Source organism: Diplotaxodon limnothrissa, linkage group LG2 (assembly GCF_057381915.1).
Source record: "Diplotaxodon limnothrissa isolate DT_005_m linkage group LG2, D_limnothrissa_male_GT1.1, whole genome shotgun sequence".
Lineage (NCBI taxonomy): Eukaryota > Metazoa > Chordata > Actinopteri > Cichliformes > Cichlidae > Diplotaxodon > Diplotaxodon limnothrissa.
Window position 1 is genome coordinate 31,384,143 of NC_140597.1, and position 25,439 is coordinate 31,409,581.

Consider the following 25,439-nt stretch of genomic DNA (forward strand, 5'->3'; position numbering starts at 1 on the left):
TAACCGAAGAACTTATCAGAAACGCCCAAATGAATCCTTACTGACTACAATGACTATAATAACTCATTTGCTGTAACTAACTGACCTTGTGGAGAAGGGGTGGGATGATCGGGTAGGGGGGGGGGGGGGGGGGGGGGTCCTCCCGGACAGACAGCGATGGAGGCAGCGAGGGGGTGGAGAAGGAGAGAAAGCGAGAGAGAGCGAGAGAGAGAGAGAGAGAGAGAGAGAGAGAGAGAGAGAGAGAGAGAGAGACGAGCAGAGAGAGGGGGTGGGTTATTTCTGAGCTCAGGGCCGAGGATTAGGCAGGGAGCAGTCCCAGTACGATGACAGCATCCAGCTTTTAGCCAAACCCCCCGCACACCACATCACCATCATCATCTGGCGCGGGAGGATATTTTCGAGAAACGGATTTCGTCTCGTATAAAATCTCTCGTCTTTTAGTAGAAAAGAGGGGGGAAGCCTAACCACCAATCCCCCCCTCCTTAGACTCCCGGTCTCCCGATCAACCACGAGGTGAGTCCTTTACTTATTTCGCGGCGTTTGCTGTCTGATGAAGGACAGGAGCGCCCGGCTGGTTACGCAGGCGCCGACCGTGGTCACTTTCCCATCACCCGCGGGCTACACCCGGGACCCTATATTTGACGGAGGTGGCGGAGATTTAAATCCGATTAAGATTACGCTGTAAGGGAAACAACAAAAGAGTGACGTTTCTTCTTCTTCTCTCTTTGTTTAGCCCCCTGGATTGAGGGGCATGGCTGATCAAAGTTAGTGTCTGGCCTGTGAGATGGCAGATATCGATGCTTTTAGGGGCATTCATGATGGGTTTGTGAGAGAGGCGCTGAGGTTAAATCTCACAACCCCCAGTATATTAATATTATATCAACACAATATAATATACAGTTATAGCAAAATCTCAACAAAATAGTGCTCGGTCTATAATTCACCATATTCTCAAACGCATGTGTTATGCATCGGTATTGGAAATCCACGCTGTCGTGTGCGCAGTGAAATCACCGTCACTAGCTACAGATGGGAAATGCACGGACGAAATCCTGGCTGATCAGAGGAGGAGGGGGTGGGTAGGTAGGGGGGATGCCAGGAGTCTGGGTAGTAAAACACGCACACTATGAATGGGCGTAGGCGATGTGCAGCCAGCCTGAGACAATCGTCTCTTCCGATTTTTTCTTCGCTCGTGTCCTTTGGCCATGCACCGCTCTCCCTGCTCTATCTCTCTCTCACGCTCCCGTGCCGTGTCGGGCATGACAAGCGCAACATAACTAGACCGGAACAATGCGTTTCGCTTGTTCTGGGGCCCTCCGTTTAACGCATGGCGTGATTTAATGTGACCGCTTTGTTGCGACCCAGACGTGTGTAGTAATGCAGCTTCCACTCATTGCTATCTTCTCATTGATATCTTCTTTTCATGCTTCTGTTTGCGGTCCGTATGGCGTTTTGGCGGATCCTAAACATAAAGCTGCTTTCACTCAGCGTGTATACATGTGAGCACGCCGCCTGCGCTCCTGCCAGCGCTGCAGGCTTTGTGCTATGACTCAGGGATGTATGCTGAAGCATGTGATGGGAATTGCTGCTCTGAGGTCACTCCGCCAGAGAAGAAAAGCGACGGGCAGAACTTGCACATCAGGAAAGACTTGATGCCTGGCTGCATTATCCTCGATCTTCTCTGCTGACTGCTCCTCTGCCCCACTTAACCCTTGTATGGTGTTCGGGTCTGTGAGACCCGTGTTCAGTTTTTTTCAAAAGAAAAATTAAACAATTAATTATTTTTTCACGTGTAAATGTGTTGTGTCTTTCCACTCACTCCACTTGATTATAACTGATTTATTTATAACATTTTATATAAAAGAAAAACGAGAAGCACATTAATTCATAAATGTGATCTAACAAAGGTAAAGGGAAAAAATTAACCATGTTTGCTGTTCATATGTCTTGTAATTGGGATGAAGTAAACATCTGTTGAGTAATTTAACATAAAATTGTTTGATAGTGTTAATTTGGAAAGCCAAAACTCTAGCGGGTCCACCAGACCCATGAACACTGGCTGAGTAACAAAAATACGAACACCACACAAGGGTTAACCAGAGCCAGTCTACCATCCTCTCCCTCTCTCTTCATCTTTAGTCTCAGCTCCATGTCTCCGGGGCAGACTGTGCTGCTGCTGAGCTGGTGTTTGGCTGCTCCTGCTCCCAATACGCTGACCAGTACGACCTGCTCAAGAATTCATCTTCAGTTCATGTTATTATAAAGAGGAAGATTTCCGCTAATTAGTAGTCACGGGTTGCCTAATGTGATTGTAGAGGCTGTTTCTGGTGGATATATGAAGGACTATATCCATGCATCATGGGTTTATTATTGAGTATTTTACACCTGTTTCTTCCTAGAGCTGTCGCCAGAGGAAACAGGAGACGTGACCTCATTCATGTGACAGCTCTCTGGTGATGCCACCACTGACTGGCAGTGATATCTTAATTTAGGCCAACCCCCCATTTCTGTGAACATATAGCAAAAGACTTTGAGAATGAAAAGAATTTTCCTTAAAAGCCCAAGCAAATCATCGGCTCCTAATAATCAGGTTTTCTGTTCTTAGCTGTGATATGAAATATTGAAAGCCTGCTGTATCTGCGTTATTACAGAACCCGGGCATTATTATAGCTTGTAGCAAACAGACTGAACTCTTATTGCTTTTACTTAAAGATAAGACTTGTATTGTGTTCCTCTTAAGGATCACCGACTTGAAGGAAATTGACTCAGACAGCAAAAGAAAAAAAGTGTTGCAGAAATTCCAGACTTGCTACATCTATCACCCTGGTATATCCAAAAGCTTTCCTCAGACATCAGACATCTCCTCTCTTTTTATGTCTGTCTGCATGTTTCCTTCTCTTTAGAACCATGAGAACCATTGATATAGATCTGTGACACAACACAACGTACCCATTATTTAATAGTGCACAGGGGAGCTCAAGCCTTGCCAGGTCGCTGATGAAAGGGGGAATGAAACAAGCGGTGCACGGTGAGCTCGGTCTCCATAATGCTAATGGAATGAGCTGACAGACGGAATGAGAAACAGAAGATGGGATTATGTCTGGAAGACAGGTTGCAGTAACAAACAACCAGCAAAACACAACATGCCATGAAGTTAAACAAGCAAACAAGCTGTTCCTTTTAAAATCGACCTTATCGGTGATTTTATTCCTTCTTATTTTTTGCAATTGCATAGCATGGACCACTGCCACATGCCGCATCATATAAGGAAAACACGCAACCTCCACCAATAGAAAGTCAACAAAAACCCCTACAGCTAGCTTTGGTGATGTTTCTACTTAATTTTATGGCAGACCATCACCTGGAAATTTTGTACAGCATTTTATGCTGGCATGCTTAGTGGATGTTGAATCTAAATATTTAATGGGCACAAGAAAGCATCAGCCTCATGGTAGCCCTAAACAAAAAGTCAAAGATTCTCCAGAGTCAGCTGGATTCATCATCCATGCGCCTCAAGAGTCTCCCCCAAATTCTGTGGTAATATTTGTAGACATACACATCATGGTGCCCACGGAGCCACAGCCAATCTGGCTAAAAATACAAGACTATGTAGGGACATCTCACAGGTTTGGTGGTTTGATCTCTGCCTCCTGCTACTTTGTATCCTTTTACTGGATATCAAAGCACCTCTAAAAACCTCTTCCAATCTATGTATGTATGTGTAATACCATATAAATACACACGCTTTAACTCTTTACCCCCTGAAAGTCTATTAAGAGCAACACTTGAAATGCTTTTCTGAACTGAGCAGCTTCTGTCATATTTCAGGCCTGCTTATAGAAGAAAATTACTGGGTGTGTATCAGAAATTAGTGAGGGTGGTCTCTACCTCTGCAGCTAACCTCGGAAAAGGCCGGAAACTGTCCTAATGGCAGTCAAACCACAGCTTTATTGATATATACTGAGGTGTCAAAAGCTGTCATTAAGGGTGCGGGGAAGGTCGTCAAATGTCGTCTTTATGGAGAAAAGAGTTAATGAAAAGCATCTGATGATTCATCATGGAGTCGCTTTTTAATTACTTTAACCAAAGTTGAACATTATTTTAGACACGGTCCATTTTAAGTTCTGTGGTTATACAACATCCACATATTGAGCTTCTTACACGAAGCGACTTACAGTTCCTTACTTACACGCATAGAGCTACAGTGAGCACTCAAAAGCGTCTTTTTATTTAGACATTCATTAGCAAATTTAATGAAATAATCAACTTTTTTTGACTTTCTAAGAACACATTGTGAGCGTTTCCCCACCTTATATATAAGCAGTCAAGCATTTATTTACTTTATTTTTAACCCTTTAAGACCTACCATAGAACCAAGTTCGCCAGAGCTTATATTATATTTTTACATGCTGTGGAGCCATTTTTGGGAGCATTTCAAGTTGCTATACATCAATACAACCATTATAGCCCAAACTTTAATAATATGTCTGCATTAGGTGCATAGTAATTACATAAATTGCAAAAAAGTGCAATAAACTACAAAAAAATTGAAAATCGTTTTTGTTTTTTTAACATATATTTCTAGTTAGAGAAATTTAAGAGGCTTATCCCTCAAAACTGTAAATACAAAAAAGTTACACAAACTAGTTTCCCACCACAGGAAATTTATTTTGAGTGTCTTCATAGTTTTATTTTTGAAATACACCAATTTTTATATACTGCAGGAAAAACGAAAATAAATATTATAGTGCAAATTTGCAAAATAACAGCATATGCATCAAAATAAACTATTTCCAGCAGTGCAATATGAGTCTTAAGCATCCCAGAAACGACACAGAAAGTCATAAAGTCAAACATAACTTTTTAAAACACATAACAAGTAAAACACAAGCTCATAAGGCCCCGATCGTAAAAAACTACATTTCCGCAAAATGACGTCACTTCCGGTTTCGGGCAGGTCATGCGGTCATGTGATAGTTCGGGCTGATGGACGTAGGAAGTGTTACAAACAGCTGATGGATCGGCGAAGCGTGTTTCTGGAATATCATGTTTTTGTTGCTGCAAGTGATTTTTATGCAGTTTTTGCAAAGCTATATGTGGAAGGAAACTGTGACCTAGGACAAGCTGATGGCATAAGATGTAAGTACAACTCCTCCAGTTTCATATGCAAAAAAAATTATTGCGCTAGCTTACTTGGTTGCAGAGCTACCGGGATTTAAAAATAGTTACGCAAAACAGAGCGTGCCCGCTCCGATCGGCTGTAAAGGGTTAAAGTCCTTCAGTATGAGTAAAGCAGGGCTGCCCAATCCCAGTCCTCGAGAGCTACTATCCTGCAGCTTTTAGATGCATCCCTAATCCAACACAGCTGAATCAAATGGTTTGATTACCTCTTCAGCATGCCATCGTGTTTGGCAAAGGCCTGATAACAAGCCATTCATTTGATTCGGGTGTGTGGGAACAAGGATGCATCTAAAAGCTGCAGGACGGTAGCTCTCGAGGACCGGGATTGGGCACCCCTGGAGTAAAGTATCTTGCTGCACTAAGTAAAAGACAAAGAACAAATCCTGCACTCTGACTGACTCTGGGGGGTTGTGTTGTCTGCTCTGCTTGTTGTTCTTCACGTTTACAACTTTGCATTTATGAAATCTGAATCATTTCAGCTGTCTCACATTAAATCCCCCCCCCCCAAACACCACCACCACCACCTCCTCCAGTCCTCCAAGTATTGAAACACGCAGTATTTTCTGCCAAGCGTGCTGCTGTTGGACTGAATGTTCCCTGAAGTCTGTGTCCAACTTTATTGGCAACAACTGTGAGCCAAAATGAAATGTGGAGTTGCTGAACCAACCCCTGCTGCCGCTGTCCTGCACCTCATGCGGTGCAGCTGTATTCGGCGTGTCGTGCTCGGCTTGGGAAGGGGGTTGGGGTGCGTATGTGTGCACGGGACAGATTGGGAACAAGATGTCCAAAACACCCAACCGGTCCTTTCTAAATAAAATCTGTTGTCGAGTCAGTGGATTCATGCCCTGATGCGACTTCTCTGTGCCACGTTCAGGTTTTTCTGTACCGACGTGGTTTAGCCCAGCAGTGCTAATTGGGCTTAAAACCATTTTCTCTTCAGCTGACTGCACAGGAACTGCCCGTTCAGTACCACCTCTCAGCCCCCCTGAGGATAGAGTCCAGAAGCCCAATTCTATGAACTGCATGCGTCCTCAAACTGGGATTAAATAACTGGCTGTTTTGTCAGCGACAGAGAGACATTGTGTGAGGAAAATGAGCAGACGGGGGAGGGATTGTCTTAGAGAAATCAGACACAGACAAAAGAGAGAGAAAAAAAGAGGGAAGACAGACTTTATTACCTAACAGCATTCTTCTACGTTCGCCATGTAAAGTGAAGGCTGGTGTAGGGGTGAGAAGGTGAAGGGAAAAAGAGGAGGGAGACTGAGTGAAAGGCCAGGCAGGCTCTGAGGCTTACTGATGAGTTGTTTGCATGGTGAGCTCGGGGATTTCAGGACGTGACAGTGCAGGATGGCATTTAAGATTCACTATTGATTCAGAGAGAGATTAAGGAGCAGACCCGTCACCGTCTTCCACTGTGCTGGGTTTGGATAAAATGAAGATGCTGGCACATATTGAGAAAACTGAAGCGATCTCTCACAGTCAGAGAGGAGGGTTCTACCAACGCTACAGGTCTGAGTGTTGTCTATCTGTTTGTTAACAGCTCCTTCTGTCTCACTGTTTGCTCTCAAACGGTGGTAAAAAACCTCGCCTTCACTTGACCACCCTTTCGCCCGCTCCTCCTGATGAACGGACTCTGTCACCTTCCACTTTTTCTTCTTTATTTCCCCGTCCTCTCCAGCAGCTTTCTCCTTTCATTTCTTTTGGCGCTGCCCTCTTCACCCTTTTTAAAACTCTCCCCCTTTTCTTTTCCCTCTTCAATATCCTGTCCTTTCTTTCTTTTCTTTGCCCTGACCAATTCTCTTTCTGTATCCCTGCCCCTTTTCTCAGCCCCCTTAGAGCCACCCCCCCCGCGCTCCTTTCTCCCCCTGCTTCCAACCCCCATTCGCCCTCTCTCCTTCTGTGCTCACTCTTCTTCTCCTGGCCTGTGTTGGCAAAGTGGCAGAAGGAGGCGGTTGGAGGCTGAGCTAGCTGCATTAGCCCCATACATTATTCATGTGCCCTGCAGTCTGTGTGGGTCCAGGTCCTCCTCTGCCTTGTCTGAGGGACACATGGGCCTCGTGAAAGAGCTCTGTGTGTGGGACACAGGGCCCGATGGAGGAGCTACATGATGGGACTATCAGCTCCTTGATTTCTGCTCCCTCTTGTAGAAGAAAGCAACAAAGAATGAGCGTTTACATCATAGATCAACATTCAAGTGCAGAATAAAGTGGTTTCCTTAGATGAGAGCAAGAATGTTTATCCAGTGTTTTCTCCTAATTCAAATTTCTCCTTGTACACATCAAAGCCCTTCATTTCCACTGAAAACCAGAGTCTGGCTTAGGTTTCCAACATATCTGCCCTGATGTTCACATGAAAGACTTGTCCCCTTTTAATATCGGCCAAGATCGCTGTTTGCCTGGCAGTGGTTCTCTCTCCAGCTCATCGGGATTCACAGGCTGTCCTCTCTGCTTTTAGAGCACACCCAGTTAACTGAACTGTTAACTGAACTGGGCTGTATGAAATTTTAATTTAGACAACCAGACGGAGATGGAGTGCCTCCTCTCTCCATCGCCATGAGCTTTTGAGGCTGTGGAGGAGCAGTGGATGAGAGCGAGAGAGCCTCTGGGACTAGAGGAGGAGCCTTTTTGGAAAACCACAACCAGATACTTGTTTCATGCTCACATCTGCTTTGCCTGACACACTTATGTGTTAACAAGAAAGTATACTGACTACTTGATTAGAATTCACTTTCTTTTAATGAACAGGTTAAAAATTGAGCTAATAGAGGTTAATCAGTCCCAGAAACCGGTTGTTTCCTGCTTCATTCTAATTATAAACTTGTCACGTGGATGTGTTTTGACAGGTTTTCCTGATAGCGTTCTGCTCTGCACAGGTGGTGTAGCTCCAGATTGGCATCGGCCCTGATGATCGCAACAACCCCTCTCCACCTCTTTTCAACCTACCCAGAGCTGATGTCTCAGAGGGCGAGGGGGTATGTTTGTTCCGGAGTCTTGAAGAGACAAGCTACATCACGGTGAGTCACGCACTCTCTGAGTCTTCAGTGAAAATGTGAAACACCGGGCTGTTTGCTTTCTCTCCTTTTTTCGAGAACTATGAGGGAAGTGCAGTCACAGTGTATTTCCTCTTGGATCTGCTAGACTAGCTTTACTAGTAAAGCTGCAAATGTGAGCTGCAGTTGATGATGGCCAAGATAGTAAACTCGTTGCTCCAGTGCTTAGGTTGTGTACAGTATGTATATAAAAAGTGCTGCCCACAGAGACTGTCACTGGAGATGACTACCTGACTCTGCAAGGGCAATGAAGGTGAGAGAAAGAGGGAGAAAATGACAGACAGAAGAGAGGAAGAATCATCTCACCCAGCACTTGAACGTGCACGTATTTGCCCATCCATACACCTGCACGTTTAACACATAGTGAATGTTTCTTCCAGTGATCAAAGGGGGAGCAGATGTAATACTAAGTGCACTTGGTTCCTCGTGTGCATTTGTCTACTACCTACTCTCACTCAGTCTTCTTCATCCATGTTTATCTGGCTCTATCCGGATAAGCAGGAGGTGCTAAAGTGACACCCTGACCAGTGCGGGCTTGTGCAGAGCGAGTACCTCTAATCCTCTTAAAGGACAAACCTACACTGCATGTTTTACTACCATTAAGGAGGGCTAGTCAGCGCTGGCCTCCATTCAGCAGAGACACTGAAGCAGAGGTGGGTGAATGTGAAGAAAAAGACAAATTCTATCCCATAGATGTACTTTTACACACAGTAGTAGTGCTTAATATCTACCGTTTACAGCACAACATGCATTGTTTTTACATAACTCAGAAGTACTGTGAGGTAATTCCTACTTTAATGACTCATCCTTCCTCATTTATTGGACACAGGCATGTTTTTAAAATGCTAGGAACAAGTGTGGCAGACGGCCAGAGCCCTGCCTCTTTTAAGCTCTTCACAGAACTGTTGGCATGCAGCAGTTTGATCCATATTTCCGAAGGCCGGTCAGACCGAGCACTTGGATTGGTTTCCCCCAGGCCAAGGTATGGATCATTAAGTTTCAGGAGGGCATTCATCATCGTTAGCCAAACAGATCAGATCTAGGTCACTGCTTTTCCCGTCCCTGCCAAATTTTCCCCTTTGTTTTCCCTCTTTCAGTGGGTGAAACCGCCCAGCATGGCCACAAACAGCAGATGAAGTATATCACGAGGGAGTATCTGCTGAAAACAAAACTCAGCATAACTTAATTCCCCTTCATGCCGCAAATAAAGGCTGTCAAGTAATTATCAGGCGCTCTACAAGCCTCTTCCAGCTGCAGAGTATTGATTGGCTGAAAGAAACAAAACCCTTTTGAGGGGCGTAGTAAGTCTTGAGATTTGGTTTGCGTTCAGTCGAACTCCCCAGGGTTAAAATGAGCCCTCCATCGCTCTTTATGTCCTCACCACTGCCTTGTTTAAGGGGCAAGCTCAGCAGAAAATGTACAGCTGCAGAGTGGTGGTGTTGTGAACGTTCATACTGGGGCATACTTGTGAGTCCTTTTATTGTGTGATGATGCAGTTGTTGTTGTTTTTGAGAATCAGGTCATTTCGCCATGTTTTGCTGCTCATGCTGACTAAACTCCACCCCTTTCTCTCACAGCCTTTTTTTTTTTTGCTTTCTGCTCACACATCTGATTATTCATAGTGTTCGAGGCAGGCTGCATGCGGTGCATATAAAAAAGGGCCTAGATGCAAATGTAGCTGGAGCACAATTCTCGCACTGATTGCACAGTCCAAAAAAGACAGAACTGAGCTCTGAGCTCAGTTTCATTTATTCCAACCAAATCCTTTCATCTTCCTCCCACGTTTCCCTGTTCCTCTGCGTGTTCATGCACTTTTCTCTCTTTGTCGCTTCAGATAAATGGAGGAGCAGGAGCGATGCAGGAGCAGGTCTCCGGCTCGGAGGGCCAGTCGGGTGCAGCAGGTGGTGGGGACAATAATACGACGCACTCGAGAGTCTCTTAGCAGGTACGGAATTAAAAGGAGTCTGAGCTGAGGGGGAAGATGTTTTTGTGGTGAAATCAGTGCAAAGGTGTTTAGAGGGTGGATTTTGATGGGAAGAAACTGAGTATGACAGAGTTTTAAAAAAATATATGCTTATATGCTAAAAACAACTAAACAATGTGTAAAGAGTGGAAGAGGAACTTTAAGCACGTCTAAGCCTGGTGCCAGATTCTTGAGTGACACAAAAATGAAAAATGTGGGAAGTGCAGGTGTGTATTTGTTCAGCATGCTGAGGAAATTTACTGACTCATTGTGAGTTAGCAATAGCTAAAAAAAAGGGTAAACAGCACGTGGAAAACAAAAAGAGGCAAAAACTGAAGAAGAAGCTGCCTTTCTCAACCTGTTATGGACGCACTAAGACACAAACACAAACCAAACCTCCTCCCTACACCCACACACTGAGCCACATAGCTAAGTACATATTCAAACCCGAACTGCCTGACTGTCCCTCTCTCATACACAAACTTGTCCCACAGCAAACCACAAATATGTTTTCAAGAATCCTTCATATTTGGCTGTCCGCTAAGACTCATTCTCAGCAATGAACGCGTTGCTGAGAAATCCCAGTAAACTTCCTCCTGGGAATTCCTGGCGAGAAGCATATTCGTAATCGTCCCCGAGGGGAATTTCGGTTCACAAATAGTTGTCATCACTGTCATCGCACATCATAAATAAACGACAAGCATACATTAAATGCAATCATGAAGAGAGCTGCAAATGCACTGAAAGTCCGCAGTTAAAAACTGTGTACTACCCTGGCCTGCAGCTTGTTTAGCAATCCAACAGCTGACAGAACAAATGATCTCATATATTTATTTGCTTTAGTCCTCCCCAGCCTTCTCATATGACTTGTGTTGAAGCTTTGCATAAAGAGGGTGTTGAAGGCCTGCCAGAGAGACCTTTGCCCTGTGACGGGGTCTTAGTTACCAAAACACAGCGAAGATCTATCAAGTTGGTGCAAATGATCTTTCACAATATTCTCCCGGCCTGTTTTTGTTAATCATGTTGAGGTTGTAAAACGCACAGATCACACCAAAACCTAAACCGATTCAATAAAAGTGCCAATGTCTGATGTGCCTTTGTGAAAACGTCAGACATTTTTTCATTCAGAAGTAAACCTATTTCCAGGGTGCATTCAAGCCAAGGATGTATGTTAATCTGTTGGTGTCATTTAATCAGTGTTAATAACAGATACAGCTTCTGAAAGGTGATTATATGATACTTTTCTCTAATTAGTTATAAATTAAGTGTATTTAATAATAGTGAACAGACAACAACATGTCACCTTGAATTCTATATCATTTTGAGATTCACTTTGGTTCATTTTGACCTTCCATTGCCTTGAAAATGTTCAAGGTTAAAGGTTCAAGGTAAATGTACACCACAGTAGTTATTGTGACTTGAATAAATGCTGTTATTTTACACCAGTAAAGTGAACTTAGCATGCTTTTCCATTATCTTTGGTTATATATATCCTCTTATGATGGTTAATGTTCATTTAGACAAGTTTCTAAATAAAGAGGTTAAATAGAGAGTATTCCTGACCTGAATGATCAAAACACTCGATTTTAGAAAGTTTCTTTCTACTGCAGCTCTCGGTGTGGGTGTAGCAATCCCACTTTTGTGAGGAACAGCCAATCAGAAGAAAGTTGACTTAACTGTAGAGAAGCTAAAATAAGTTGTCTTCAGACAGTGAGTGAAATGAGAGGCTGCATATGGCCTAAAATATATACAAGCTGTCTGAACTGTGGAGCCGGAAATACTGTGTGACACCGCAGAGAAGGTTCGCTTTACAGGATTTCTGTGCTACGTTTTAATCAGCAGTCACTGTGGAACAAATAAGAAACGTGATCTGGAAGAGCAAAGAGTAAACTTTCTCCTCTTTGAATACACTACTTGAATACATAGTATCTCTTCATGGCTGTCGTCGCCTCCAGTTGGATAACCCATCACCCTGTCTGACTTCCTCAGAGAGCGGTTGCTAGGCGATGGGAGGTCGCAGCGCTCCAACAGTCTGTCCAATCAGAACTTCCAGGCCAAGCTGACATTGCAGATTACCAGGGACCCGGTCCTGGACAGCAGCACTGGACATGGCTTCACCCTCACCACAAACGCACCCCTGCTGGTCAGGGACATCGCCACAGGTACATCGGCCGTGCAGTGGCTGTGAGTTAGCGTTACCAAATTGCCACCTGCTTTATGCAATTTTCGCTGCATGCAGCAAGCATATTTACACTTTACCACTCTCTCTCTATCTCTCTCACACACACATAACACGCACACACACATTCCTGGCATTCAGGCCCCGGGGCACGGTGCCAGAGAAGCCACGAAAACAACAGAGCCACCTGCTCATCCTTTCTAAATTCAATCACTTTTCATTTATGCAACTTTGATGGGGGATAGAGAGACTGATAAAGAGAGACAGAGTGCAGGGGGGAGAGAGGGAGAGATGCTGATCCATTACTTTATGTCTATCCTGTAAAATAAGCTGATAAATGCAGTGAGGAGGGTCCCACCCTGCCACTAGCGCTGTAGCTGCTGCCAAGGAAAAGGAGAGACGAATGAGATAGGGAGAGTGAAGTGATAACAGAAGACAAGATTTAATTGAGAGAGAAGATGCCAGCAGGAAGACCCAGAGGGAAATACACAACCAAAGTGCAAACATGGCTAAAGAAAGCAAAGTAATGAGCGTGAAAGTGTACAGAAAGTAGAGAGGGGATGAACAGTTGGTGACACTTAGGGATTGGGAATAGTCAGAGAGGCCATGTTGGTAGATGCTGAAGGAAAGTGAAGGATGATGAAGTAGGGTAGAAAGAGGAAGAGGAGGAATCGCTATTATGAAAGCTTAACAGGAGGGGACTTTGGCTTTTGGGTGTGTGTGTTTATGTGCAAAAGCTTGCCATGCTGTACGGCTTGCCTTCAGTGGGTCACAAATCAGGGACAGACGGGGCTTTGCCAGGCAGACTGGGTGTGTGAAAATTTGTGGGTGCATGTGTTTACGTGCACGGATGCTCAGCGTGTCTGTGTGCTTGTGTGTTAGAGTAAGCTGAAACTGCTGTGCCTCAGTCGTGCTCGCTTGCCTGAAGACAAATGAGTATAAATAGCTACAGAAAGCAGAGCCGAGCCGGGCTGGAAGACACCCAGAATAACCTTAACCCTTCACGTCCCGGAGAGCTCAGCCGAACGCTGTTGAGTCAGCCATATTGAACAAGCACGTGTGTCATTCTGTGTGTGTGTGTGTGTGTGTGTGTGTGTGTGTGTGTGTGCGTGTGTGTTTCCCTTTGTCTCCACGTACGCAGCTGTGGGTTTTTTTGTTTTATGCAAGCACTCACTCTTTTCATTGTGTGAATTTGTGCATCTGTGTGTGTGTGTTGATGGGAATGCGTGTGTTTAGGAAGTCCTGCAGATGGGATACTATTCCCAGGGGACCAGGTGCTGCAGATTAATGATACAGCGATGGAGGATTTGAGTGAAGAGCAGGTGGAAAATGTCTTAAGGTGAGGAGATCCATCTATCTATCTACAGTTGTGGTCAGAAGTTTCCATGCACTCATCATGGGCATGAATCTCAGGGTAATTTGGGGCTTTTAATATTTTATTTGAACTTTTCTTTTTCCAGGGTTGAATTAATGCCTTTAAAGACTTTTGAAAGCAAGAATTGGGTGCAAAAAATTATTTTCCATTTTTCTAAATCACACAGGATCAGTGGTATCCACACAGGCTCAAATATATAGCCCAACTAATATTTGGTTAAATGTCCCTTCTGCAACTTGTACTTCAACGAGATGCTTTAGGTATCAATCCACAATCTTCTGGCATGATTCTGGATATTTGACCAGTCTTTTTGGTAGAGTTAATATAAATGATCTGGTTTCCCTTCCAAAACTACTTTTGAAGTGTTTGGCTTGTCTATGTGGGAAGCTGCCTCTTTCTTGGTCGCCACCCTCTCAGTTCAAGGTGTTTCAGCAGTTATCAGTTCAAGATTGAGCCTTGGGTCTTGGGTTTTTCCTGAACATCCTCACCAATTTCCTCTTGTTTGAGAGGGACAGTTTGGGTCTTCTTCCAGAACAAAGTGGTGACACATCTCAATAATTTGTACTTATGATCGATGATTGTTTAGAAATCTTTCCAGCTTGTGTAAATCTCAAATTCTCCTTCTTAGAAAACTGTAGATTTAAGGGACTGTATGTATATAATTCAGCCTGTATGTGTACTTTCGATTATGTGTAAATTAGAGAAAATTCAAAATAAATTCTATTCTCGTTTTTCACAGTCATTAAAGAAATCAATGACAATTATTTCAGTTGTTTTCTGGGATTTTGACGCTGATTCATGTGTGACTGCGGGTGTAGAAGGCTTAGTGAGTTAGCGGTAGAGGTCAGAGCAGAAGATGCTGACTTAATAGCTGAGCAGAAAGGTTATGATCCCTCCTCCGTCTGTGTGAATGAATGCTTCTTCTCTGTGTTCAGGAACTTGGAGGATTGTATCAATGTGACTATCCTGCGGCACATGACAGTGAGTACAAAGAAGACATTAATGAGCTCCTCACTACACAGTCTGTATGCCATCGCTCATTTAAACATAAGCTGTCTGTGTGCTCCCAAGCATGTGACTCTTAGCTTGCCTCTTCTGACTGGATTAAGCACTTTACATTGTGCTGTGATGTATGTATCGACCGTCTGAGTACAGCTCTGAATGTTTGCATTTTAAAGCCTGCTGGCGTCAGTGTTACTCATGTGTGTCTTAGCCCATGCTTCATCCTTCATGTACAGTAATGGTGCTGATGTGTGTGTGTGCTACAGAATCCCAAGTCATCCATTATGTCAGCAGAGAAGAGAGCTCGTCTGAGGAGTAATCCAGTTAAAGTGCGCTTTGCAGAGGAGGTGGTGGTCAATGGGCACACTCAGGTGAGAAAACCTTATCTGATACAGAAGGAGGCTGCCAAACAAAAAACAAGCATTTACTGTAAGGCTACAAGCAGCAGTCAATTCACAGTCTTCCACATAATGAAATATTCTTCATTAGGGCTTATGGGCTAACATTTCTTGCAATCATTTAATATTTGATCTTTTCTCATCTGATATCGATTATGTCTGACCACATCGCTCACTTCTTTCCACCAGGGAAACTCTCTTCTCTTCCTGCCCAATGTTCTGAAAGTCTATTTAGAGAACGGACAGACCAAGGCTTTCAAGTTCGACAACAACACCACCGTCAAGGTATGTAATAAACAGGATTACCGGCCTAGTTAGAAAGTTTTACCCGAAAAGAGCATTTAGAGCTTTTACTTGGTGGCTTCATTGAGTGGCTCCATCGTATAGTACGTTACACGTTCGCCTAACCAGCAAAAGGGGGTGTGATCCTGGGGCAGGAGGAATGGGGCAAATCCATCCAGGGTTATGTTAGAAATGGCCATATCAAACACGCAAAATTACCTGCTCTGGAAGCCCTCGTGAATAGGAGAACAGCTGAAAGTAGCTCGCTCATCGGCCTGATGGACTTGTTTATCTTTTGATAGATATAGTAACTAAGTGACCCAAGAGATGCCTACATCATTCATGGTTGACATTTTTATTACATAACAGCAGTGTGCCCCAGTAATAAGAAGCCTGACAACAGCTATTTTTAGCGTAGTCTTGAGAAATAGTTCTTCTGGGTTTATAAAGGTCTTTCAAAGTTTACCTTTGGACTTTTTCACTCATATTCAGTCTAGTCCTTGTGTCTTTACACACAACAGAAAATTTGGAATAGACCATTTTCAAATTTGAATTTCAATCTATGAGAAGATAACACAGTTTGACTGGCATAAAATAGTATTTTTGCACCAACAAAAAAAACAATTAGCCAAAACCAAGGCATATCTCACCATGGTGTGCAGTGTGCCCTTAAAGAAACTGAGGAAACAGGGTCTTAATCTACTCTTCACTGTAGCCTCATCAGAAATGGTCTCAGTAGAAGGATGGCCTCCCCAGAGCGTGGACCTCAACAATATTGAAGCAGTGAGGGATCATTTTGACAGAAAACTGAGTAAAATGAAGCCAACATCCAAAGAACAGCTTTGAATGTTTTTCAAGGAGCCTGGAGAACTGAAGACTACTTAAACAAATTACAGGAAGGCCTACCTAAGAGAGTTCAGGCTATGGTGAAGAATAAGGGTGGTCACACCAAATACTGACTTTCAAGCTCATTAGAACTGTATAAACTCTATTGTTGCCCTATATATGGTATGTTTCATGTATGTTTGCATACATAACAATAAATTGCTGCACCTACTTACCATTTTCCTTGCAACATATAAAGAAATGACTCAAGACGGTCCTCTTATGAGCCAATAAAAAGCCCACACAGTTTCTTAAAACCACCACGAGACTGAGCACACAGGTGAATGTAGCTGTGAGATGCTTGGTAGGACCAGGTGGGACTATTTTGAAATTAAGTGCACCAGAAGCTAAGGTATGATTTCCCCCAAAGGTGTCACAGTGTGGGTTGGCTATAACAGTTGTAGTTCATTGGGAGATACTGTTTCTGAAAAAGAAAATTATGAAAAGGTCAGTAAGTCACCATCAGTAGGTACATGCTTCTGTCTTTATGAGCAGGGTATTATTTTTACAGCAGCTTTTGTATTTCTGTTTGTTTTCCCAGCTGAAGCAAATCTGAGACAGGGAATCAGCTTTGTCCCTTTGCCCTCAGTGGAGTGGGACGAAACATGTTTGTCTAAGAGGTGTGAGCTGTTGGTTTTTTTGTCATTCCAGGACATTGTTCTGACTCTGAAGGATAAGCTGTCCATCCGGGCCATCGAGTACTTCGCCCTGGTGCTAGAGCAACAGTACAGCATCACCAAACTGCTGCTACTGCATGAAGATGAGCTCATTCAGAGGGTGAAGGAAAAGAATCCATGTGGAGATATCTCGTAGATATGTATGAAGATTAAATGCTACAACTTTCCACCTCTATCTTTTGTCTTCACCAGGTGGTGCAAAAGAAAGACTCCCACGATTACAGGTGTCTGTTCAGGGTTTGTTTCATCCCCAGAGACCCAGGAGACCTACTGCAGGATGACCCCTCTGCCTTTGAGTACTTCTTTTTACAGGTCAGAGAAGCTCCTTTATTTGTTGTCACCATTACGGTCATGCATTGTTTATCTCAGAGACTTTTGCTGTGAATTATTTCGCAATTAGACTTTGGTCCTTTCTCTGCGTATGTACAGAAAATAAAATTTTGTACCCACTTTATGCTGAGTGTGCTCTGAAATTCTTCGAAAATATTGCAAAAGTAGCTCTGAAGTCAACATGCAGCCCCTCCTTATAGCTTCATGGCCTTATCCCTATAACACGTTGCTCACATTCTTTAGTCCTTCTTTTGTACAAAGCAGTTACATACTTGCTCTGATGATGCTAAGTCTTGATATTGTTACATGTGGCCTGTGCGTGTTTTTGTTGCTCACTAAAGCAGTGGAGAGTGCCGCTTATGTCATGCCAATTTACTGTTTCATTGTCTTCGCCGATTGTGTTTTCCCTGTCAGTGTCAGGTCGCTGGTTTACTTACAGATATGCTGATGAGCTACGTGCTTTGCAATGTCTGACATGCAGAGTATGCTGGGACAAAAATCAGGTCACTGTAAGGTGCGTGTGTATTATGTAATACTAAAACTGTGATTCTTTCTGCCTGCAGAGTGTTGGCGATGTGCTACGGGAGCGTTTCGCGGTGGAGATGAAGTGCAACACTGCACTCCGCCTGGCAGCCCTGCACATGCATGAGAGACTAGATAGTTGTGGACAGACCAGAACCTCAGTCAAGAGTATTACGTGAGTCATACGCGTGGGAGAGTTTCCGTTTAGGGGTCACACTAGTAGGACACTGTAATTGTGGTACTTCTCATTATAGGTTTTGAGTAATAGGGCCTTGACATTTTTTCACTGCTGCAATTACTGTGATTTGTCTAGGATGAGGCAGCTCACTAAATGCCTAATCTATTAATGTGATGGGAGAGGTTTAGTGGGTGTGTGGAGGATATTTGCCCCATTACTTGAGAGTGGAAGTGTCTCAAAATGCAAAGCAAACACCCATTTTTTCTAAGGATTGCGGCCTGGTTGTCATACATTGTTGTACATTGTATATATTGTAGTACAGAGCAGTTATCTGTACATTTCTATACTTATCCCACAAGTTATAATTGTGAAGACAACTTGCAATTAATGGGGCTGAAAGCTGAACTATGACTGTTTAGTAATATCTACTGGTAGTTTTTTTTTTTTTGGTTTGTTTTTTTAAAGAAATAAAGCTCAGTGAGATTTCTGAATTTAACTTCCGATATTAAGTGTATCTTTGTCCTTACATTACAACCTCTTTTCACTTTTCATGCATTTCTTTGTAACATTTTATTCACTGAGTACTTTCATGCCTCTGCAAATGTGGCGTTGACAGGAAGGAGTTCGGCTTGGACAGCTTCATCTCTCCTACGCTGCTGGGCAACATGAGAGAGAAGGACCTGAGGAAAGCCATTAGCTACCACCTCAAAAAGATCCAGTCCCTGCTAGAGCCACGCCAGAAGGTAAATGGATAAGTGGAAGGAAAATGTGAGAGGTGTAAAGAGACACATAGTGACAGCAGTGACTTCAGGCTACGTTTTAGCTGAGATGTATGAGGACTGCTAATCTTCCTAAGGTTTAAAGCGGTATATGGAAGAACAGCAGCTTGGAGGAAAAATAGATGTTGAGTAGGAGGCTAATTAAAAAGGTGAATAGTCAGTATCAGGCTTGGGTAATGCCACCCACCGCCTTTTTTGTCTGTCTTGCTCATACTGTATATCTTCTCTGTGGTGTTATAGGTAATATCTGCCAATCAGGCTCGTTTGGCCTACCTCACTCAGCTGGGAGAGCTCATTTCTTATGGGGGACGGTCGTACACAGCCACAATGATGGTAAGGGCTAAAGGCCTCATGTAAATTGGTGGATCCATTTGCTAAACGATGGAAATTGCAACCAATTAAAATGACTGCAACACTTATTTCCTTTCTTCCTTCTCCTTCCAGCTTCAGGACAGGGAAGTGCTGGTCACGCTGCTGGTGGGAGCCAAGTATGGGATGAGTCAGGTCATCAACCACAAGCTCAACGTGATCTCTACGCTGGTCGAGTTCAGCAGCATCAGCCGAGTGGAGCTGCTCACGGAGTCGGACAAAGTCAGCTTGCTGCGCATCTCGCTGCATGACATGAAGGTGAGGGGGCCTTAGGTGGGATATACATGTTCATCGAGTTGCAAGGCTGTATTATTCGTAAACATATAGACGTGGCACAGATGTTCATTCACCACACTATATTCATGAACATGACACTAAATATAGGTCAAGCATTCTTTCTCTACTATACATGCGATATATAACAGTATACAGCCTAAGGCTAGCTATATATAATGTTAATTCATGAATGCAAAGGTGACTGTCTCTCCTTCTTTCTCCCACTCCATCGCTTTCCCCCTCTTACCCTTTGGCTTTAAACACTACTACTTTACCTTTTTTCTGCAATACCCTCCCCCTCTCAGCCATTTGCCTTACTGATGGACTCTCTGGCAGCCAAAGACTTAGGGTGTCTGCTGGGAGGCTACTGCAAACTCCTGGTGGATCCCAATGTCAACGTCTTCCGTCTGGGGCGCCCAAAAGTGAGGGTGCACCGGATTCCTGCTGAAGAAGGTGTGTGTGGGAGGTTCGCCGTAATAGAGGGCGTGTGCTATGAATCCCTATCAAGTGAGCAAAAACTGTTTCACTTAAAACGTATGACTTTCTGGCTTTGGCCTTTTTGATAGCCTTTTTTTCACCTCACATGTTTATTTATGTCACCATCCAGTACGGATACGGATAAAAAAAAAAAGATAAGATGTCATTTTTTTTTTTTTACTATCAAAAATTAAATATTATTCTCCTTTATGAATGCACTAACACAGCTTTCGCAATGCTTGTCTGGTGTTTGTGCACTTTCTGGGTTTTATTAGGTTATGTGTCTCGCTGCTGCAGTGACTCAGACGACTCAACAGACGAGGATGACCCGATGGATTCTCAGAATTACAAACGCCCAGACCCAGCAAGTCAGGACTGGGAAGAGAGGAGAAGAGAGGAGGAAGAGAAGAGGAGAGAGGAAGAAAGAAAAGAGAGAGAGGAGCACAAAGGCAAACAGGAAGTGAGGATAATAGTGACAACAGAAGGTAAAGGAAATGAGAGTCCAGATGAAGGAGGAGCAACAGGAAGTGGTCTGCATAAATTCAGTGTTATGGATGAAGAAATGAACCTGGACTCTTCCTGGTACCACACTGACCTGCGAGTCACCAGCAGCTTCTCCAGCTTGTCCAGCAGTTCCTTGAGCACTGCACTTGAGGAGAGCAGTGCTGCCAGCAAATCCAAATCTCGCCTTCACGGGCCGCACGTAGGCGAGGATGTTCCGAGTTTTGATGTTCACCACCCCTACCTCCTGGAGCCAAAACGCCATCAAGGGCCACGTAGACCCACTAACCTCAATTACCGTGGGAATGACAACTCTTGCCTCTGCTTTGCTGACCTCTCCAAGTCTGACTTCCTACCAAGCCCGCCTGGGGCTACCAGTGATGACGATGATGACGATGAAGAGGAGGAAGATCGGGGCGCTGAGACACTTAGACGTATTTCTAAGATTCCTAGTTCAAGAGATTTGAGAATGATTGACAGCATACCCTTTCAAAGATCACCTATTAAAAGAAAGAAAAAGACCCCTCCCAAAGTCCCAGTAAGAACAAGTTCAATTCCTGGGAGCAAAGCAGGAAAGGCTGAGAACCGCCTATCAAAGGATGAAGACAGCATGTTTCTGACACCTTCACCCAACCCCAAGCCGAATCTTTTGGTCAAAGACAATGTCTCAGACTCTGAGGATGAGTTTTTCGATGCACAAGAGAGATTTACTCCTCCAGTTCCTGATCTCTCAGGTTTGTTTACAGCATGCTTGATAACTTAGTCCCTTGATGGTATATTTATCTGTGTACTGGTGACATGTGACAGCACTGTGACTACGATATGTTGAAAGGAGACGGGACAATTGTGAGAAGATGTGTGTCGGTCCATTAATACCTGTCTTTCTGTTGTTTTCATTTCATTTTTCTCATTCTCTCACAGATGCAGAGCTGGCTGACCGACGCAATGCTAATCGTTTGAGTGGAACCTGGAACAGTCTTCCAGCTGTCTCGCGGAAAGAGCCGTCATCTCCACTTGCCAATAAAAGCCAATCCTATAAAGCCAAGAAAGAAGCGGATACACTTAAAGCCCCTTCGAATCAACTCAACAACCAGCAAGGCAGTCCTTCAAAGCCATCACAGAAACCTGATGTTAAGGTCAAACCACCATTGGCACCGAAACCACAGCTGCCTCCCAAACCTCAGATCATTCCTCCCAAGTCTCCCCAGCATGGGAGATCATATGCCCAATGCAATGGAGATGCCTCTGGACGTTTGTCGTCGGAACTCCTTGAAATGGAGCCGGACACCATGGAGTTCAAGTCGGTCACATCAGGTGGATTGCCTATGTCGTCATCCTTGATCACAGCAGTGCGATATAGCAAGCAATCACTATCACAAGATGAAGAAAAGACAAAAAGACAGGAAAGCAGCACAAAACAAAGTAAAGATCTAGAAAATGGAGCGCGTGCTGTTTCCAAAAAAGAAAAATACATTCCTGATGAATCGCAAATTCCTGAAGCTGAGGGGAAAACCAGTGGAACTGACCTGCTAACAAAGAGGCCAGCAAGCCTAACCCCAATCACTCGCTCTAATTCAGGAACTAAGCTAACAATACCCCCTCCAGTGCCTCCCAAACCCACTTCACCAAGCAATCTTCACCCCTTATCGCTACCTGCCAGCTCTCCCGTCTCTCCTACTGATCCAAGCAAAGGGATCTGTAAGGATGGCGTCAGTACTCCAAATGGAATTCACCCTTGGAGCAGTCGTAATGGGAGCATCCAGTCAGGACCTAGAAGGGTCTCTCTGAGCCACGAGAGCCTTTCACCCAAAAATACAGATGCACCTCTTACAGTTACCACCTCGCTGACCTCAACCAATTCTAAAGGGGGCCTAGAAAGCAGAGAATCTGGAAGATCTGGTTCAGGATCTGACCTGAGAACCAGCTCCTCCAGTCTAGGAGGCAGGCTACCTGCCTCAGCCCTGAGAGGGAAGATTCAGGCCCTTCCTTGGTACATGACCCGTTCCCAGGAGATATTAGGAACTCTGGACTATCCGTCCACTAGTTCCATCAATGGCGACACATCTGGATTTGGCTCTGGTTTGTCTGTAGCCAGTGGCTTATCAGACCTAAACAAAACTCCTGTCAAGGACAAAGAGAGTGTGCCCTCAAAATCAGGAATCAAAGGGACCATTTTAGATGATGGAGCTGAAGTTGTCATAGCAACAATCAAAGAGGCCCAAGAATTGTCGGCACACATGAAAAAGGCCAGTGGAACAAACGGCTCCCACCCTAATCTAAGTTTTAGAGAAAATATTGCACGTAGCAGCAGCGTTTCATCAGAGCAGCCTCAATCGCGGTCTCACTCAGCAGTCGGGTTGGGAGGTGTGTCCAGCATGGAGATTGGAGGTGACTCACCGACCTCCTCACTGGCAGACAGCACTCCTCCACAGCAACACCGGGAGGCTTGTGGCTGCCGCACTGTTTACGCCAACTGTTTCAGCGGAGACACAGAGGATGGCGTTAGCTTTGATGATGAGCTCACAGTTTATGAGTTCTCCCGTCGCATACGCCCCAAACCTGTCCAGCCGGCACCTGCCCCATCTCCTACAACAACACCCTCTCTCAAACCCAATATTCTTTCACTGCTGAGGGACAACCCTCGCCCGCTGTCTACTTTCTCTACGACCTCTTCTGAACTCAGTCCTCTTGTTTCGTGTCCAGTTTCACCCACAACCTCATTCGGCGGCTCGCTTCGTTCCCTAACTAACAAGAATTATGGTGGGCTGAAAGGCGGCTTTGCCTCTCTGCGTCACGATATAGATCAGCTTCTTCTGGTCTTAGAACGAGGTGCACCTGAGCAAACAGAGCAAACATCATGCCAAGATGCAAAGCAAGATAGCACAAAGTTAAAAGTAGGGCCTGATCTAAATCATAATGGAACCGAAGACAGCCCTGCCCCAGAAGCAAGCCTAAAGTGTAATAGGATGACACCTGCTACCATGACAGAGGCCGAGAGGAGTCTTCTTCAGGCTGAGGCTCGACGGTTAGCATCTGGATGTCAACGAGCCACGCGGGTAGGCTGGGCGCCCGATGAAGCCCTGCGTTCTTTATCCAATAGTTTTAGTGCCCTGGTACAGCTGTCGGCAGCCTGTCTGCAAACAAACCCTTGCACTGGTTGTGACATGTGCCATAATACAAATCTGGTTCAAAAAGTTGAGGACAATGATGGCCAAGAGGCCATGGACAAGCTGAAAGAGATAGTGGGGCTGTATCGGGAGTTTGTTGGGGCTGTTGAGACAGCTGGAACTGGCGCTGGGGCAGTGGGTAGGAGCGGGGGCGTCAATGGGACCGTACAGGGTCAGGGAGAGGGCGACGGGGTAAGGCTGCTAGCCAAACGATGCACTGTGCTCATCTCGTCTGTATTCGCACTCACTCAGCTCTTCCGGACACCCACGGTAGAGCCCTCGGACACACCCGGACATGTACCTCTAAACTTTTGATCTGTGAACTTTTACCCACTAATAACGCACTGACTCTAGAGGTGAAGACAAGAAGAAGCAGCACAGAGCTATCTGGTGTGTAACGCTTGTGTTCTTGTACAGTAAGTGCCATGCACACCACACCACAGCACACACATCACACACACACCCACATTGAAACACAAACACCAAACACACCCCTAAAATGAAGCGATGTCACTTCGTTGCTAAACCTCTCCTTGGACGCATACGGACTATGCATTTGTACATATGAATTTTATAATTATCTCATAATTCTCTTATTTTATGATACAATATGTGTATGTATGTAATGATGAATTACCCATGTATGTATTTATGTATTTATTTTTACAATATTTGCACCATGATCTGTGACTGGCAGGTCTCTGGTGAGGAAAAAAAGAACTATGGATGTCACTGGAACTTTTTTTTTTTCCCCTCCCCTTTGAGACAGTATTACGTTATCTTTTTGCTGCTTTAAATATTGCTCCACTCCACAAGGTGTAATCTGTAAATTGTCATTTTCTACGTTTATGATTACGGTACATTTACTGACAAACTACAGGAACTATTCTGTATCTCACTTGCGAAATATAGTAATAAACTGATTTGTTTTATATGTGCAGGTTTTGCACCTTTGTAAGGATTTAGTTTTTCAACATTACAGTCACGACTATACCATTACACAGCAGGGAGAGCACTTTTGACTGTTACAGATTGCACCTTTTTTTGAGACATGTACCCTTGTGTAAACTGTTTTTCTGCCCCTTCCCGGTCCATACCTGACTTTGTGTGAATGCTTCCTGGATATAACCCCATTACCCAATCGTATGCAGTATTATAATATTACTCTAGTTTTCATCCAAAGGACACTACATACAGTATATATTTTCTGGGAATGTGTGGGTGAGGTCCACCCAAACAGGGGACCTTATTTATGTAGTTTTTTGTTTTTTTTTTGACGAGGCACAAGAGTGACTGTTAAACTCTATCCAGATGTAGCAAAGATCCAAAGTCTTAAAACACTGAGCCACAACTGTTCCCTGCCAATGTTTCGTCTTTGGGTGCACCACTTTATTAACTGAGTACTGACTGATGGATGGGCTGATGGTCAATGCTGGGGTCAGAACTGTAGATATACATTTATATCTCTGTGTCCTATTCTGTCCCTACTTTAGTTTATGGCTATGCAAACATAAACCCCTCAACCCCCCCACATACTCTGTTGTTTTTTGCGCTAACATTAAAAACAAACAGCAGCTGCATTATGTTTGCTTGAATATAATGGATGCTTTCTTTGTTTGGAATGTTGGTTTTTGTCTTGTTTCTGGAAAACTTTCTGCATTAAGGCATGCAACATTTTGCAAGGTTGCATGGCATTAGCATTTTGTCAATATAAAGACTTCTGTCTATACTGATGTCTGTGAACTTTCAGTAAAAGGACTACGTTGCTCAATCGGTTTGCTGATGTACAGTGTTCACTTATCAGCTCCTCCATATCACATGACGCCATCCGATTTGAAGGATTTACTCG

At 44.2% G+C, this 25,439-nt stretch overlaps 1 protein-coding gene across 1 annotated transcript; it reads left to right on the forward strand.

Annotated features, from left to right (window-relative positions):
* The first annotated feature begins 364 nt into the window (after positions 1–364).
* On the forward strand, positions 365–24,162 carry frmpd1b (FERM and PDZ domain containing 1b). The gene is made up of 17 exons (XM_085362511.1): positions 365–513; positions 8,054–8,194; positions 10,065–10,175; positions 12,183–12,355; positions 13,609–13,711; positions 14,683–14,728; positions 15,016–15,120; positions 15,337–15,432; positions 16,966–17,091; positions 17,184–17,303; positions 17,885–18,018; positions 18,638–18,764; positions 19,041–19,133; positions 19,245–19,427; positions 19,751–19,898; positions 20,198–21,157; positions 21,345–24,162. The coding sequence occupies exons 3-17, from the start codon at positions 10,069–10,071 to the stop codon at positions 23,903–23,905; spliced, it is 5,082 nt and encodes a 1,693-aa protein (XP_085218637.1). The 5' UTR covers positions 365–513; positions 8,054–8,194; positions 10,065–10,068; the 3' UTR covers positions 23,906–24,162.
* The last annotated feature ends 1,277 nt before the right edge of the window (positions 24,163–25,439 follow it).

Bases quoted from the DNA above. Each gene is read 5' to 3' on its own strand.
- frmpd1b (XM_085362511.1), top strand. From the start codon at position 10,069: ATGGAGGAGCAGGAGCGATGCAGGAGCAGGTCTCCGGCTCGGAGGGCC. The intron at 10,176-12,182 runs GTACGGAATTAA...TGACTTCCTCAG, and splicing joins ACTCGAGAGTCTCTTAGCAG to AGAGCGGTTGCTAGGCGATG. The intron at 19,134-19,244 runs GTAAGGGCTAAA...TTCTCCTTCCAG, and splicing joins CGTACACAGCCACAATGATG to CTTCAGGACAGGGAAGTGCT.